The 19,492-nt window shown below is 38.1% G+C and overlaps 1 protein-coding gene across 1 annotated transcript in view; it reads right to left on the bottom strand.

Moving 5' to 3' along the window:
* Positions 1-19,492, bottom strand: part of ipo11 (importin 11) — a 172,428-nt gene that overhangs the window by 78,225 nt on the left and 74,711 nt on the right. Inside the window, exons 19-22 of the mRNA XM_030060129.1 lie at positions 19,320-19,436; positions 15,937-16,050; positions 9,020-9,135; positions 5,337-5,413 (exon numbers count right to left, since the gene is read on the bottom strand). Of these exons, the coding sequence (XP_029915989.1) occupies positions 5,337-5,413; positions 9,020-9,135; positions 15,937-16,050; positions 19,320-19,436 (424 nt within the window). The remainder of the gene's footprint in view (positions 1-5,336; positions 5,414-9,019; positions 9,136-15,936; positions 16,051-19,319; positions 19,437-19,492) is intronic.

The raw sequence follows: 19,492 nt of genomic DNA, 5'->3' as shown, positions 1-19,492 counted from the left end.
GTTTTGAACTGCGGCAGCACAACTGAGTTATCGACTTGATAAGCTAACAACCAGGAATGAAAACACACCAATGGACTTGTTTATATTGTTTCCTCCTGTTTCGTTTAAGTTGTTGGCAAATGATCATGGTATGAGAGGGAAACACCCTCGCAGGAACCATCCGCCACTTCACATCAGGCGGTTTGCTGACTCCCCATTGTGCCTTAAAACCATTTTAGGCACCCCTACGAGTTGATTTTCCCTTGCATGAAAATACTGCATATGAGTATGAATTGCGAAAGGCTGCTCTTCCAGGTTTTATGTTCACAGTTAACAATGAGAGGGGCTTTGACACTGTGTGTTAATTTGCTCTGACCAGTGATCATACCTCTGAGTAATGCACCACTGCCACAGGACTTGCATGGAAAACTTTGACTATATTTAGTGCACTACATATGCTGCAGATAATTCAGCAAAACGAGCCTATTCACAACCTAAAGAGTCATCCATTTATCTCAGATTAAGACTTAAGTTATCAAAGACTTTAAAAAAAGAAGAAAAAAAATGTTAATATGCTGTGCTGGCATATGATTAAAGATGGCAGGCTAGCTTAGGCTGAGAAATTTGTTCCTTTTTGGGAGATCCTAATGAACAAAATAGTCATGAATGCTATTGAGAGGAAAATACCCAGTGGTCAAATAACAGAAAAAAGAGGCAGGAACAACAAGAAGTATTTAAACAACCATAACACCACATTCACTCTGACAGGATTTCTTTGGGAATCAGAACAACAAATTAAACGGACTCATTATTGGGATGAGAAGTGATGGCACAAATGTGGGGATTAAGTCAAGTCATTAAAAGTGTCTGGCCTATGAGAGAGACGTAAAAGACACTGAGAATCTTAATTCTATCCAAGACATCTGTCCACCATTTAAGAAGGATCGAGGATGGTGGTTTATTATCATGCTGACAAACAGATGATTACAGCTGGTGAACTTGATGGAAAAGCAGCTATACACAAGACTGCATGAGAAAATGTTGGAGAATGACAACATCTTTCAATGAAAACTGCTTAAATGGGCCTCACATTTTTCTACAAATGTCAGACACTTACTTGGCTACAGCACGGAGCTTGGGGTAAAAACAGTGCATTTGCCATCCATTAGGTAATTTTATTTTACTGACAGAATGTTATAAGCTTGCACTTGAAAAAGTGTGACAGAATTTCCCTTTTCTTTGCATGAACAGGCTTGCCAAAACATTTGCAAAGCAACACTCATTTTCACAGAGACAGATATTGGACAGGAAAAGAAATACGACAAGTCTCCAAAGTCAACAGAGCCAATGATAATAACAGTAAGCTAAAAGAGGTTAATCTAGACCAAGGTTATTCAATTAAAATGTTAGGAGGTCTAGTCTAGTAGGTGTGTGTATGTAAACATAAAATATAATAAAGTAAAATTCAAAAGTAAGTACCTTTCCCAGTCATTCTCACATTAGACACATTAGTAAGGCCTACTCAGAAATAAAAGTATGAAAACGAGAAATGAAATAGAAATGAAAAATGCTCACTTCAGTCCTCATCTGAACTTTCTGAGCAGTTCTCCTTATCAGTAATCTACCACTACCATAAAGTGCCTGCTGTTAAACTGAGGTAACATTAGGCATGGCAAAAACACAGCAGTTTTACTGGATGAAAATCAAAGTGAGTATTTTGAACGGCAGCCACAACAACCCACAACCCAAAGCAGCCACAACAACCCACAACAAAAGTTTGCAAAGTGGTTCATGATCCGGGCTGAACCACACTGGACCAGAGTCTGCTAACTGGTGACACCTGCTCCAGACTGTAATGAGGCTATTTCCATAATGTTATGTAGACCATGATGGAGAAAAGAACAATGGAATGACCTCTACATTGGCAAAGCAACATTTTTGTTTGCTGCCAGGTTTGATAAGAGAGAATAGATATATTTACATCCTTAAATCCATCCATAAAACATGAGGCTGCACAGAGGTTAGTGAGAGCCAAGATGACTTCTGACGTCCAAGATGAAATTACAGACACAAATTAATGGACCACTGGAATCATTCCATACTTGAGTGCATACCTGTTGGAGGGCATAGCAAAGATTTCCACTGCAATATACACCCAGTGGCCACTTTATTAAGTACGCCTGTACAACCTAATGCAGTTCTGCCATAAATGTTCTCTTTTAAGAAAGTTTATAATGTTCAGTTTTTGTTGACATTGTAGGGAATGTGGAAAGAAATTAAAAATGCTCTGATACGTGGCCAAACACTGGCAATAGGTATATTTCCTTTCAACACTGGGTGCTGGACACAAGCAGGTCATGAGCAACATTGGTTTGTCTTAAAAGAACAAAAGCTCCATTCATGGACATATTTTTTCATGATACATATTACCAATACAAGTACAATTTAATGCATTTAGCTTTAGTAAAGATAGCTGACAATGTTATGAACTACTTCTTAAGCTGGAACCGTATTATTTATTTATATACTGCCTGCATCATCAAGCCAGTTTATTTGTGTTATGTTTGTTTGAAGTGCTATTTAGTTTTGAGCGCTAATATTACCAAATAAAACTTTTTTCTTCTTCAGAATTACACAACTCTCACCTTAATTTCATATATATTTTTATCAACTTAACCACTGTTTTTTCATGTGGACTACTTTCTAACTGGTCACATCATCTTAGTTACAAATACCTGAGGCCAGTGTGCAGAAATCACAGTGGTGTAAACTCTCACAACAAGTCCATGTTTTTACATTTTTACCAGGACATTACAATGGTTGCCTACCACTACTGACTGAAGGCATATGCTCTAAGGTGGTCAAATAATTACTGTAACTTTGCTACCCTATCTTTGGAGGAAGAAAACAGTAAGTACAATTAAATTAAATGTCAGCTGATGAGTCATTTACATACAAAATGGATTTAACTGACTTGAAAATAGGCTTACTCTCTGTATATAAAATCTTTTAATCATCTGCAAGCCTATTTGGACTGAGAGTAGTAGGCAAACCATAATCAGTCCCTGTATTTCAACCGGCTAACTCTGTGTTATAGTGCTCAGGCTGGAGTTAACTTTCATTCATCTTTGGTGAAGAGGTTGTCTGGAAATAAACAAAAGCAGTACTCTCACAAATGCTCAGCTTTGACCCAACTGTTCACTCATGATTATCTTAAGGTAGCTGACATTTCGCTTCTGGCTGCGTGTGTCCCTTGTTTCATAATTGCCATTAATGAGTTAGTGTATTCTTCTGTCATTTTTATTTCCTGTGTAAAACAAAGTCATTGTGCTTTCTAATTGCCCTGGAGAATGTATTTTAATTTCTGCTTAACTGTGATTGGTTGGATATAATGTCTGGATGTACATATTCAATCAAATGAGGAGCCTAATAGAATGTTAAAATTTGAACATAAATACAAGCACAAGAGCTACCTTCATTAATTTGACCTTTAACAGTATACATTCATTATTATTTTACATAATCTAAAAAAGGTTGAGAACTACAAGTCTAAACAAATGTTTTAATATTCAGTATGTGTTGAAAAGTTATCAGTTATGCAACCATATTGCCAATGAGGGCAAACTTTCTCTCAGTACTGCTTCTGTCACACTTTCAAGCTTGTACAAATGCTGTCATGCTATTTTTGTTTATTTTCTCATTATTTTGCTTGCTCAAAGAAAAAGCTCATTTTTTTGATGCTTCATCATCATTGTGATGGAAACATGGCATCTTACACTGAATAAGATTATACTTGATTTTTTTTTGTTTGTTTTGTTTTTACTCTCTCTCATCCTCCTATAAAAGTTTGCCTAAACCAGGTTTTGGCATTCCTCTGACAATGCCTTCTCTGCCACCAACAGCAGCTATTTTAGTGGTGACCAGCAGCTGATGAAAGTCACACTGCTGGTCAGTCTTTCAAACACTGCACATACAGCTGCAGGACACACCACCTGTAAGTTTCTCAAACAGCTACACTGGTGCTTCAGCTCACTTGGCAGGCTAGAAGACCTTGTTCCTGTGTTCTCATAACAATAAACTGCAATGACTCATCTAATATATTCCTCAGTTTTTGTCTGACCTTATTTTGCATCTTGCTCCAGCAATACTCTACGTGGGATAAAGAATTTTAGTCTATACAACACACAAAATCAAATGAAACTGAGTCACCTTCTAACTGTTCCTCAATTTCACAATCACAGTCCTCTCCTCTCATTCAGTGTATTTGTACTTGGATTCCTAACTTATTCATGTCTACTATTTCCTTTTTTCTTGCCATCTTTCAGTAATTCATTATTTCCATTCATTCATTAAACACTCTTTTTTATCTTTCACCAATCTAAAGTTTTCTTGAGCCTTCCACAGTCCTCCCCACTCCATTTCATTCAACCAAGACGCTCCTCCTGAGTCCCCTACTCCTCTGCATCCCTTAGATTCCCTATTCAGACTAGATGTATGATGAGCTGCTCCAGCAAGCCAGTTAGGCTACACTTGTGTTTACATTCTTCACTATGTACAGAAGCACCAAATCAGTGCTGTTCCTCTTCACACATAAGGCGCACACACAAACACCTTTCCACTACAGTGAGTGCAGTGGTCCATTACTCTAGGCCTGTGATAAATCATCCAGCCGGTTCCATTAAATCAGCCACCGATGGCTACTGCCTACAAACCGGAGGCAGAAGCCCTGCAGCCTTAAGGATACTGCAAAGCTGCAAAACTGTTACTGTTAACACTTTATAGTAAGGCTACATGACTAGGCATTAATTAATTCTTGGAAAAAGTATTAATTCAAGTAAGCACATGATATTTCATGAATTATCAGTAATGCACAAGAATAAATTGTATCACATGCAAGCCTTAATACAAGGACACATGAATTTCTGCAATAATTAAGGTAGTTCCATCATCATGAATTATCAAGTATGTTCATGTCTTGCTCAGTCAAGTCTACAACTAAATGGACCTACTACAAATTGGCAGACTGCAACACAGTGCACATTCATTTTGTTGAATTCCAAGCACTGTAATTATCATGTGATTTAAAATTAGGTTTTATGAGTTTCTGGCCATGCAAATAAAGGGGTGAATTGTTTCTTTAAGTTTTAGTATCATTCCAGTGTTGTTTTTAAAATCTTTTAAAATATGATTTATTTTCATAGCAATGTTTTTTGTTTTTTTTTTTTTCCACACCAAGTTTTCACTTTAGTTTACGGTAATAACCTTGCACATGCACGTACACTTCAAAATAGATAAATAAATAAATAAATAACATTTTTAAAAAATAATTTAAAAAAAAACATCTCCTGTGAGCTCACCCAGTAAAGCTGACATGTTCTGGAAAATTCTGAGCAGCTCGGGGGTGATAGCTGGGCTGTTCTCCAGTGTTACCAGCCTGCATGAAGAGAGGGAGAGAAGAAGGAAGAGAGATGGGGGGAAGGAGAGAGGAGGGCATGAGCACAGCAGAAGAAAAAAGAAAATGGGTGAGGTTGTGATGAAGGAGTGTTGCAGAAATAGATGAGTTGCAAAAGAAAATGGGAGAAGATGTTCAGGGAGAGAGAAGGAGAAGAAGAGAACAACCGATAAGGGAAAAATGATGCAGGATGGAGTGGAAAAGAAATAAAGGAGGAAAGGGAGAGACAAACGGAGACAGAAAATGTCAGTAGTTTGCTCAATGTCAAGATGAATCTGTGAAACAGCGGATCATGTTACAGTACAATCAAGCTCGGAGTCACACAGTCATTGCGCATTTCCCCAAGGTCATACTAACAAACCCTTACAGTCTACTGGAAAAATGTACATCTACACGACACTATGGTAATGAAATGACTCTTCACAAGAGCTCTCTCAGATGTGACATCCTTATCTCTACTCTGCATATGGAAGTGGACTGCCAAAGTAATTATTCAATAAGATGTGGAGTAAAATGAACTGGAATACTAACAGTATGTCTCTGGAAACTGAACAAACTTTTTGGCTAAGTTACATTTAATGTGAGCGAGAAACACGTCAGCAGATATGAACACAGATGAAGTCTGGTGGATTTTGACTCTACAGATATTGCCTCTCAGGATGATGAGAAATGAATGATTAATTCATGATGCACAAACTCAGAGGGAGAGAAAGAGCTAAAGTAATATATGAGAGGGGGCCAGAGAAAGGAACACCAAAAGACAAAGCAGCAAGGCAAGAGACAATAACACAAATGACTCTGTAAACAAGGCTACCATGTACTTAGGTCAAAGCTGTTTATCAGAGAGGATAGAGGACCAGACAGGGACATAAGTCAGGGTGGCTTTATGCTACGAGTACACACTGCGCGCTATATGTCACCGCAGGAGAAGAAAGACCAGAGAAATGAGAGAGCAGGAGATAAAAAGGTTAAAATGCTTTACCTCCAGATTAAGTCAAACAGTGGTAAACCATTTTGTGTGTGCACGCACAAATGTGAGTGCATTTGTGTGTGTGTGTGTGTCTGTGAGTGTGTGCGGTTCTGCTGTATGTGTATGTATCTTTGCATTTTTGCACATCAATTTTTTCCCAACAGATAAAATTCCTATGTGACTGCCCAACATCCACACCAGGTTTGCCCATTTAAATGAATGAATGAATGAACACGTTTTCCACAAACACAGCATGCCCAAATTGTGAAATGATATCAATAAATAAACAGAAACATACCAATATATAAATTAATGAATTTTTAAAAAGCCCTAAGTAGCATGTCAGAGATAAAAGTAAACTGTAAAGTAATTAATAACTTTATTTACATAGCATCATTTCTTTAAACTTAAGTTAAAACTTTTATGTCGAGTATTTTGTACAATGACCCTTAACTAATTGGTCCAAGCCTGCACTGCTTAGTTAAACACTGTTCAATAATGGATCCGACTGGTACTCAGTATTGGCTTTACTCCTTGTACTCTGAATAGATACCAGCATTAAACAGATGGTATTGGTGCATCTGTCTAGGAGAGGTGTGCTATAATCAATAATATAATATTCTGTACTATCCTAGTTGTAATTTCACAGACAACAGACTGACTACTGTCTGCTTACAATAAAACGGCATCAGAACAAAAAATTCAACATGGCTTTAAATGGCACATGCTTTAAATAAAAAAAAATATGCAGAGCTAAGTTACACATTACTAACAGCTCCATCACTTGAAGTGCTGACCTTTGAAATGGGAATGCATGAAGGAAAAGGCAGTCAGGCCGTTTACCATTTTATAGTCTGTGTAGAAAGCAATGTAGTTAGGCTCCTACATATACTCTTTCTCTGAGCATTCACCATGAATCACTAAATGGGGCTGATGAGCAATGACATAAAACTGGACTCATGAGTGCACGGGGGGGCAGGGGGAGGAGAGAAAATGAGGGATAAAGATGATAGAGGAGTGTAACTGTGCATGTGTTTGTGTGTGCTCTGCAGTGAGAGGAATGAGATGCACTCAGTAAGGCCTTGATAAAACGTCTGCCTTGGGGAGTGTGACAGAGAATGTGAGCATCAACTGGCTGGCTGGCCTTAATGTGTGTCATTCTGCCTTTCTTTGTCATGTCAACAGAACATGTTCATTTTTTGTTGTTATTCTTTTTTTTTTTTTTTTTTTTAAACTCTTATGACAGTCCCTCATTCTGTTCCACCGAGACACACTGGTCAGGTGTTAGTGAGAAGTAGGGCTGTCATGACAGCGGATTTTCACAACACGGTTATCACGGCCAAAATAATTCACTATATTATTGCAATACTTAATAGAAAATTGATGATTAATAAATAAATAAATTAAGCTGTAAGTCAAACTACTCTTTAACTTTGCTTATTGTGCATTTTGTCATTTTTTTTTGATGAATAAACGAATAGCACTCGAAAGACAAGTGCAGTGAAGTGGAGAAATAAATAAATAAATAAATAAATAAAGCTGTCGGTCAAATCAGTCTCTGACTTTGTTTATTGTGCGTTTTGTCTCTTTTTTGGCACATGAGTAACACTCAAAATACTCACTCAAAATACACTCAAAAATAGTGTTGAGAGGTAGACAGTGAGGTAAACACATCAGGTGTGTGTGTTCTGTGTGTGTGTGTGTGTGTGTGTGTGTGTGTGTGTGTGTGTGTATGGCATTGGGACAGAGACACAAGGCACTAAGGATGTCACAAGAAACAATACTTAGGTACCAGGTCGATGCCAATAGTCCAAAAATATGACAGTAACCATTTTTCTCCGGCATTGCAGGTACTGGATGTATTTATTTAGACTCAATACTTATTTAGATTTATCCTTCAGCAGGCTGTAACATATTGTTCCGGAACTGACGGGGGCAGTATTCATACAATTTACACTTGTTCAAGTGTGCATCAAAGACCAATAAATAACCAGTCCCATGAGGTGGTAATGAATTTTGGTAATTATAAATATTTAAGCAAGTAAAATCCTGCATACTATGCCTTTAAATTTTAATTTTGGGGCTTGACTCCAATAATTTAACAATATGTTAAATTATTATTATTATTATTATTATTATTTTAAAAATGTAAATTACTTATCAAACAGACCTAACAATTCAGCTACCAATGAGTGTTATCCTGGTAATCTCTCTGCGTGAGAAATACAAGGTGTGGCGTGTGAGCGTGTGAGACTTGAGAGCCCTGCTGCATAGTAAGCACGCTATATTAATTTCTCAGAATTTTGCTCCCTAATGATTATTATTATCATTATTATTATTAGTGGTAGTAGTAGTAGTAGTAGTACAATAATTAATCATCAGTATCTAGGCCATATATTATTATCACATTATTCTTATTCACTACCCAGAATAATGGAGCGACGGAGCATTTTGTGATGTGACGTGTTGTGGTGTGGTAACCGGAATAACCGTCATAGGCAGAATTATGTTGGTTAAGGGCCCTAAATGTCGGTTTCGATTAATTGCCCAGCCCTAATAGATGGATAGATAGATAGACAGACAGACAGACAGATATGTATGTGTGTCCATGTCCCTACCAAAGCTCCAGTCCGTCCTCCAGCAGGTAGACATGTGGCGGCTGGGAAACATCGGTGCTCAGCTGGATGACAGGGAGCAGGAAGGGGTATAGGTTCTTACTCTCTGCTCCCAGTCCCTGTGATATTACATGGACAAAAAAAACAACAGAGCATTACATCATATTAGCACTACAACAAACACCAATAGGGGATATGAAAGCTATACTTCATGTTTTAAAATAACTGATGCAGAGCATGTGAGTGAAGTGGGAGTTGAGAGGGAGTGGAGCTGCCATAAACTTACCTAAGGGTAGGGTACATATATAAATGTTTAAAATATTGTCCCTAAGGCCTACTCCATTTCACTCCAGTATTACACAGCATCAGTGCACAGTGCATCCATTGGTACTTGAGCATGCTTTGTGCCTCCAGTGGAGAAGCACTGTGTACCCTTTTGAATAACATGGATTTTTTTTTTTTTTAGATGAAAATACCATATAACAGGGTAAATACAGGCTTATTGGACTTGGTGCAGTTACCTGGCTATTAAACATTTGGACATGGCTACATGAGTTGTTCAGAGAATTTCAAAATTAATTTCATGCTCTCTTTGAAAGAATTTGTGGTCATTTACTTTAGGTGGGAGAGGTGGAAATGAATTTCAGTCTCTGTTAAACTGTCATATATATACTTGAATGGAGCTTTGAATAGCACAGGAGTGAACAGACAGACGTTGACAAACTGTCGTATTTTGTAGGAAAAAAAAAACAAAAAAAAACAAAAAAAAAAACTTTCTTGTGCCCAGAACCAACTGTTCAACCATGCACATGCAGTGCAATACTGTATCAACACAACAATAATGAGAAAAGGAAGGACTGGCTATGAGGAGCAGGTGCACAACACTAGGAGCGATTTCATAAGAATGCCTAATTTCACGTCGCTCAACACTGATCAAATGCATGGGCTCCTGAGACAGGCAGGTTTTTATTAACCATCACTACATGTTTTTAAGTGTGATCACAGAGGACATCGTTTCAGACACAACTGTGGGTTTCACAGACTTTTGAGTTATAACCATGCTCACATTGGAGGATTAGGCAAGGACCAGTCATCATGCAGTCAATCCTGACCAAGCCTCAGATTGGGATTTACATGGGCCAATATGGTATGAAATATTAGAGATTTATTACTACACTTGTGGCTTTGATAAGAAAACACGTGGCATCTATAGTTTCTGTGGTCTTAATTACATTGACTAAATGTGGAATGACTAGAGTTTTCACAAACATTATACAGAAATGAATGTAACTTAATACCCATAAACAACATTTCAATCCAAATCAACAAATGTTTGTTGGTGAAATCTACAACTCAGTGTGTGACTGATCACTGTCATTTCTCCATCCTCTGCCTGAAACTATTTTCTGAACATATGTTAATTTCTCTGGTATGAAATGCCTCAAGTAAAAATGTGACCATGTTGCAGATGTCATGATTGAGTTCCTGTTGCAGTCTGCTCGGCATGGAGTGTGTCAAGTGTGCCCATTCTATGAACTAGAAACTAGGAACTAATGACTTCCCTTAGACAGCTAAGGAGAGCCTGCTGTGGGGCATGACTGTCCACACAGTCACTGACAACACTGCAAGTGTGTGTGTGTGTGTGTGTACAAACACACATTCAAATACAGATATGAACACAAACACTCAGATTAAAACTAACAACTAAAGCACAAACACGTTCCGCCAGTCTCCTCTGTACAACCTTTGCGGTTTGCCCTCTGAAATACTCCCCTTAGTCCCCTTCAAACATCACTTCCATCTCACTCATATCCTGCAGCTATGTCAACAAAAACTTAACCTTTCTGACTCTTTGACCTTTAAAAGCACCCCATATCCACAAGTTTTACTCAACCACTTTAAATTCTCAAAGAAAGCAATCATGAGAAACTGTGGGAGACGGGCAACGTGGGGCTTTTGTGTGTGTGTGTGTGTGTGTGTGTGAGAGTGTGTGTGTGTGTGTGTGTGTGTGTGTGTGTGTGTGTGTATGCGCGCATGTGTGGGGTGGGCGGGAGGCATCTGTCTGTCTGAAATCACAGCACATTCAGAGCAGTGTTTTAGAGTTGCCAACATTGTTTCAGTGATGGCATGTTTAACTGATGGCCTGACAATAACTCAGTCCAAATACAGTCCCTCTTGCATCTACAGTAGTGAGAGTGAAAGAGAGCCAAGCTCCACTTTGCCTTGGCACGGCCGCCATCCTCATCACAAGCAACAAGTCCCTATTTTGTGGTAGACAGCATTCATTCTCTGTAAGCAAGCCAATATATCACTACAAAAAAAGCATTAAAGCAAAAGAACTTCTGGGAAAAGTTGAGCATCTAATCATCATGTATTAATTCTGTTACATGCGTTGCCTATTTATGCTCCAGCTAATAATTAGTTACCTCATACTATTACATAGGGCTGATACAATATGCTTATCTCCTCATTCAGTACTATCAGGATATTTGGGTGCCAGCTCGATATGTATTGTGTTTCAGAATTATGATTTATTATGATTTTTGTTTTTCTGTTTTTTAAATTATCCTCTAGTTTGTGGATGTAAAGTTTCATGAGGCTGTGTTTAAAATCACAACAGGTAATTTAATACAGTGATGTCAGGTTCCTTTGCCAAAATTTAGCCTAACTTTGGAGCAATATGATACCAATATCCTTACTGAAAGACAGTAATTTGATTCAACAACAACAATAATAATAATAATAATAATAAAAAAAAAACATCTATTCAGTGGCTAAAATGGCATATGATGTTATTCACTATATTAATGTTTATTTTTAGTGGTTTTCCAAGCACAAGTTATACAGCACTATTCATCATGTATGACACAAAAAACAGACAGAAGCAATGATGTACATTAGAAGGCTAGTTAAAAAAATACTGTTAAGTGATTAAAAAACAAAACACACACACACACACACACACACACACACACACACACACACACACACACACACACACACACACACACACACACACACACATTACGCAATACATTAAGCAATATTAATAAAATGACTTGCAATATGCGAGTCATCACTGTGGATCTTCTTTCCACTACACAATTTACAGCCAGTCTGTTGTCATTTCCTGGTTTTAGCTTTCTAAATTTCCATATCAGCCCAAATAAGCTCCCCCTCCACCTTCTATTTCACCTGTTTGCCACCTCAACATCATTCAAAACTATTCTGAAACCACACATTCTGCAGAGAAATGTATCCAGATTTCACAAGTTAATTCAAAACAGGCTACTTTGTTGGTGAAAATCTGCAGCTTAAACAAGTCTTTAAATTGGAAGGCAGAAACAAAGCAATCCAAGTAATCCAACAAGAGCTTTCAGAGACTGAGATGTATCCCTCACTTCCTTGCCAAAAATCAATGTTTTTCACCTTAACTTTCAAATGTGTAGCTGTGGTGACCCCGAGGCAGGAGTGACTCTTTTTTGTTTACAAATGGAGTTTGAGCTCTCAACACCCTCTAGTTGTCAGAAATTGCTTAGCGTAGCTTGAAAGCAATTGCCAAAAAGGAATGTCCATATAAGTTTTTTTTTTTTTTTTTTTTTTATTTATTTATTTATTTTTAACCCAAATAAATTCAGCAGATTTAATGTTGAGGAAAGACTCTTTCAGAAGGCAGCAACAACTATGGCAATTGCATAAATGTCCGCGTGGATCTTGGAATATTCACCATGCCCTGATCAGAGGACCTGGTGGACCTCGCAGGAGTGTAAGGACACAGAAATTCTGCAATGTAAGATGGAGCTAACCCGTGCAGAGCCTTACAACTTCTTAAAAGAATCATAATCATAATCCTACACTTGATTGAAAGCCAACAAAACGCAACCAGAATGGGAGTGATATGGACCCACTTTGGGGTATTAGTCAGAAGCCTTATGGAGGCAATTTAAATTAATTGAAGCTGAGACACAGCAGAATGATTTAAGCAAGTTAAAAGACCACTGCAATTATCAAGTCTAGAAAGGCCAAAAACATTAATAAGCATTAATTATTTTTGTCCAGGTCACTGCAAGAAAAAAAAAAAAAAACAACTTGGTCCTAGTAATATTTTATAACTGGAGAATAAAAACAAAACAAAAAGAAAGACAGATACATTTGCTATTGATCAGATCTTTGATTTAAAATGAGCTAATATTTGTTAACATTTGTTACCAATGGACTGATAAATTTTCATCAGAGAAATTCTAAGTCAATAATAAGGACATTTAATGGAAGGAAATTAGAACACATCTAGTCCTTTACAGCTGGTAAACAGTCTAAGGAGGCCAAGCTATGATAAGCTTTTGTCTTACATGACAAATATAATAGTATCATCCACAGGGCAGTGGAAAGATAATGCTTTTAACCATCCAATAAAATGCAGAAGAGAAACTATATTTGAAGAACAAAACAGGGCCAAAAAATGGCCCTTGGGGTACACAAAGGGGAAAAAAGTGCAGAATTTTTATCCCAGGTCTAAATCACCCTGAAATCTATTTAGCAGCCAGGTGAATGCAATCAACTGCCTGGCAAGAAAAAAAAAAACAAAAAAAACCTGCAGTACACTGGGACAGAGGGACAGGAAGAGTAGTAAAACTTACAGAGTGATCAATATTTTAAAAAGGCTGTTTATTTTTCATGTTACTGGAAATTGGCTTGGAGAAACGGGCTGTCATTTTTTTACTGTCAACAGCAAGAGACTCATATACACCCTCCAACCTTTAGCACTGACTTTTAAGAGAATGAATTTGTGGGAATTAAATAGCTGAGTCAAAGCACAATTAGTCAACCTTTCCACATAGTCTTCGCTGCTAAAATTACATTAACTGGATGGACATTAAAATTAATATATACACTATGTTAAAATCAAGACCACTTCAGACTAAGACATCGTGAAAGCAGGCTCAGTCATTTCTCTGTTTTTGCCTGTCTGCCATTCAAAGTTGACAATTGCTGGGGGAAAAAGGGCTCTGGTTGGTAGTGCCCTCCTAAATGTCAATCAGCTGCAATGTGTACTGGCCAATCCCAATCAAGACTTGGAGATGACAGCAAAACATACTGCAGGCAACTTTGCACCCCAAATTATCATCAAATTATTTAAAGAAAAACCGTATGTGGTGACAGGATTTGCTATTTTAATTAGCTATTAAATTCAACTGTACAGCATTACTGCCTCCCTCAGGCAGCCAGATGTGCATTTGTGTAATTCTTGAAGGGAGTGTGTCTCCACTACTGAACTTTCCATCTCCCACTGTGGAGTCATGCAGCAGCCACACGGGAGCCAAAATCTTTCTGCAGCTTGACAGAGAAGCTATGTAAATGCTGTGGGGAAAAGAACTGAGATGATGCCTCATGCAGCCATTTGCAGCTTAACTTCAATTCATAGCACACAAGTGATACTGACACAAAATAACTAAACATAATATTGTCTACAGGTTCCTACAGAAATGTGATATCACACTTTACTTTCATTATCTGTTAATAGTTATCTCCTGAAAAGCAGGCCTAAATAATGTTGAAGAGTTTTCCAGGTCTGGTTTGTCCTGTCTACATGCCAGTGAACACCACACCGACAGCTATTGCTGTTGCTGCAGCCATCTCTAAGCTCGACTTGGGCTTTTGTCAGTTCTTTTTGTAGAAATCACCTAGACAGGTATACATTTCAGAAAAATAAGTTATAAAACGTGTCACTTCCTAAGAAACAAATGAACATTAATGAAACAAAGAGGAAGATTGGATGACTGAGATTTTCCAAAATGATGTTATTCAACTATTACTGTAAACTATTATACTATTATACCTGACAAGCAACTATTATTAAACAATGCAGGAGACAAGATAAATTGAAACAAATAGAGTTCCAGAGCCTCTGTATGTTTCTTTATGTACTCTTGTATTTATTTATTTGAGATAAACCTTTGAATCTTTGTTGTAGAGCATGCTATATTATTCGAGTGAGTGAGTATAGGAAAAACAAAGAAGGATGGACACCAAACGAACAGAGCCATGTTCCAAGTTGACTTGGTATGACCTTATTTCCAATTATGATGGTGAGAGCATGGTGTGAAAAGGCTACGGAGTGCCAGTGGTATCCAGCCATTCTGGGTTCAGGCACCTAAACCAAAGCATCTCTGGAAGACACCTAAAATCACACTTCCAGGCAGATCCACTGAGCAACACCACCTGTCACAGTGCAGCGGCTGCTAGTTCCAACAACAAACATATAAAACTCTGAACTAAGAAGTCTCTAAAACTGAAAAGCCATAATTAAACTCAACCTTCAATCAACTTTCCTGCAACAACTCTGTGTTAGTCTCATCCTTATTTGGATTTCAATAATGTATTTTATGAGCTCGGGGAGAGACAGGAGCCTACATAGGTTTTTAAGTGAAGAAGTTGTTGACATATAGCAAAACCTCAGCCATTAACAGGCCACCCGAGCCCTGTCTGGTCTGGTGGTTCTGCTCTGACTGAACTTCAGAATGCACCCTTTGATTGATGCAAATATTTGCTGCAATATAGGGCATCACACACACAACATGCACAGAGGGAAAAGAACACAAGGCTACAAAAGTCCTATACAAAGGATGTGGTAGGCTATTGCACCAAAATAATTCACATTATTCTACACCTGTGACCAGACAAGCAGCAACCACCACAGATGAGCTCTGAAGCCAATGAAGAAGTGTATTTAAATGCAGCTCTTCTAATTGACTAGAGACTGGCTCCAAAAAGACTCAATCTGGCTCTACTCCATGCAAGACAATGGGAGCAAAAACAAACTGTTTGCTAAAAAATATAGCTGGTTCATTTTTCCCCACAAGAAGGTAGGGCTGTGTCTGTGTATAGTTTTGTGTTTATGCCTATATGTCTATATGCCATACCTGCACCAGGTGGATGAGTGTGGTGAGTATGGCACATCGCAGCATGTTGTGTTCTTCAGATTGTTTCCAAAGCAGAGGCAGGTACTGAACAAGGCAGCCCACGTATGGCCGGATCTGCAGCAAAAAGGACAAAACTCAGCACCATGCAACACAACGCATACAACACAACCATCAACAAGTGACATCTCTTTCCTACTTACGGTTTGCTGCAAACAATGCTGAAAATAAAACAAGTTTCATTCTGGAGCTCAAAAGAACTGAACCCATCACCAGATCCTTTCCATTACTGTATATTCCTTTTCCTCATCACTTGTTGCTTCCCATGGATGCCATTACAGGGCTCGAAATACCCACCTGCAACCTTCAATTTGCAGAAAAATTTTTGAGATTGAAGAAAAAAATAAAAACAACTGTCAATTTTTCAGGCCAAAAAAAAAAAAAAAAAAAAAAAAAAAAGAAAAAATCAGGTAATTTTGTCCTTTTCCACCCAATCTGGCTTGTAATAGGTCCAATAAAGAATAAAGATGGTTATAAACAGTTTTCAGTGTGATTTCTTCTTAATAAAATCTGTGAATACCAGTAAAATATTTGGTGCAGAAGACGCAGGTAGCGCTCTGTTCACTTCCGTGTTGTAAAACTCCCTGCTGATGAGTCATGTGACACTTACGTATGCAGCACACCAAATATGGAAGAAGCTGCCAAACTCAACGTAAATGCATTGAAGTCGGCGAACATCGGAGCCCTTCAGAAGCTCGTGGCAAGAAAAAAAGTCCAGAACTTCCAGAAGCCACGGCCACTGTATCCTCACCAGACGTTTCCGCTGAGGACGAGTCTGAAGGTTCTGGCGTGGTTCCTCATGAAGAGGACTCAGCAGCAGCGGGTGCTTCGTCACAAGACCCACGCGTGGGGCCATCCCAGGCCCAAGGAACCACGCCAGAACCATCCGACTCGTGCTCAGTGGATACATGACATGTAGAAGATAATGCAACTCTCAAATCTTTGTTTCAAAGGGTGAGCAGAAAAGCCCTGTGCATACAGACTAATTCTGTTTTTGTTTCAGTTAACATATCATGTTGATTCAGTCAGTCAGACCAATATTGTTTTCAGAGCATCAGAGTGTTTATTTAGAACACGGAATGATCAGAATATGTTTTGAGATTTGAAATAATCAGTCTTTAATTCACACGAAGTAAACTACATTCTTAAGATGTACAAAGCGATGTATGATGCTGTTGTTAGCTTTGCCAGGCGAGGTAGGTTATAGTAGGGCAGGAATAACAGCTTGGGTATTTGCAGAAAGTTTTTCCAGATTGCAAAAAATGTAACCCTAACAACTTGCAATTTTGCAGAAAACAGAAAAAAAGTATTTTGAGCCCTGCATTATGTTTGATCAGCTTAATCTTTTTTAAACACCTACTGAGCAGCTGCTAATGTTCCCTTGAAATGTGTTAACAGGCATGATATATGACTTTAATCTTAATACCAATGACTGAGGTTATTCTGCAGGGTTCAGCTGTTGTGTTCGCTTTTGCAACCAGTTAATCTGGAGGGCTCATTTTGTGTCTCAAACTTGAAAAATATTTTCAAATGTTAATTCATGGTAATCACAGTATATGTGCCCAAATGTGTTGGTGTTTTCTTTTGGACATTCAAAATAAAATTACTCTCTGCACAGTATGTTGTGGATTTGTCCCCTGTGGTTTACCTTTGTTGACTAAGGGGACACCATACCACATTTGAGTATAAGCTTGATAAAAAAAAATAAATAAATAAAAAAAAAAAAATGCATGAACTTCAATAGGTATACTGATAGTAATACATTTTCTTTTTATTTCAGAGAGTTATGTCTATCTATGATGTGCTGAAGTCAAGCACTGCCAATTACAGAAAATTGATGTCTGTTTTAATGATAAATGAAGGCCATAATCTAAGTTTTTCTGTTAAATTTACTGATAGGGCCAAGTCTCTTAAAACTGGCAGAACTAGCTGACAAAAAGGTCATTCATAATATCTCCTCTGGATGGAAAAGGATCCAAGCCTGCAGAGCCTTAATGGGACCAGGGAGAAATGCCATCACTTTCATCCCTCTGTGAAATTGGGAAAAATGACGGCACACTGTGATTTCGGCTCTCCTGTGCAGATTCCCCAGACACTTGAGAGTGACATTTAATTACAGACTCGGAAAATGTTTTTCTACCATTTTTCTTATGCTGATTTGTGTTCACCCTTTTCATTTCCTCTGGCAGGGCTGCAAACCCAGCACTGGCATATTTTTGCTCGATTACACCTTTATAAGGAGCTGGCTAGAAGCAGAAATTTGAAAAGAAAACCACAATGTACAGGCCTTAAGGACAAAGACAAAAACCTCTTCATCTAGCCTTTGAGGTAAATGAGACTCCTAAAGCCAGTCAGTCAGTTGTGAGAATGACAAAAGAAGAGGGTGCAAAAACTATATGTGTCATCATGTTAAGGTCTAATAATGATCAACTGGTTTCACATTTCCACTTTTCTCTGCAACTGCCTCTTTGTAGGTTCGAAAATACCGTGTGAGAGGTAATAGAATATTCATGGGGCATCCACTCTATAAGTTTAGCCATAGCAAGTGACTGAAGGAGACTTAACCAGACCGACAGTTCACAAAGATGAAAGCCATCTCTGTGGCAGATTTAAGTCATGGGATCATTTAAGGCAAAGGGTTTTAAACTGAAAAGAGCCTGCAGGGTCAAGAGGAAGGTCAATTTTATGGGCTGGCAGTTAAGTGGATTAGAATGAGTTACTGGACACAGGCAAAAAAAGATCTATATGTCCACAAAAGCATTGCAGTGGCGCAGGAGAAATTGCATCATCATGGTAAATGAGAGCAGACATCATAGCAGGGGCCTCCAGAGGGCTTGGGATTTACAAAGAGTCGGTCAGGAATTGGATTCACAATAGTTCCACCAACATTATTGTCTGAAAAAGTGAAAAATCACTAGTGTCTATCTCTATTTCCGGAATAGATGGTTGTTTTACCTTGGTGGTCTGGGGCTAGTACAGGGTAAGAGATGCTTTGTATCAGACCCATAATGTTGTTTTTTTTTGTTTGTTTGTTTGTTTTGTTTTGTTTTTGTTTTTTAAAACAGCTTTGCATGTCCCCTGAAAACACAAAGTCAGTGAATCCCATTTTGCCTCCACATTATGCAGTACTATTCTTCACCAAGAAACAATAAAATATGTCATCCCAGCAACCAAACACACAAGCTCCATCAAAAACATTTCTTTGTTTAGCACAACTTCACCTTAAAGCAAAAATAATAATAATAATAATAATAATAATAATAATAATAATAATCAGCTTTGAACAATATCTCAAGCACTGCTTTGTTTCACATCCGACCTCTTACCTGGATGTTTACTCTCTCGATGACACAGGAGATGACATGCAGCACCTGCATTTTAGTGTCACACTCTGTCACCTGCTGTAACAACTGGAAGAGCAGCCCGAAGATAGACTCAAGGTACTGTACAGAGAAAAGAGAGCACAAGAAGGATAGGGGAGAGACATTTATAACTTTAT

The sequence above is a fragment of the Myripristis murdjan genome, chromosome 9 (assembly GCF_902150065.1).
Source record: "Myripristis murdjan chromosome 9, fMyrMur1.1, whole genome shotgun sequence".
In the NCBI taxonomy this organism is placed as follows: domain Eukaryota; kingdom Metazoa; phylum Chordata; class Actinopteri; order Holocentriformes; family Holocentridae; genus Myripristis; species Myripristis murdjan.
This window is presented reverse-complemented; position numbering and strand designations above follow the sequence as displayed.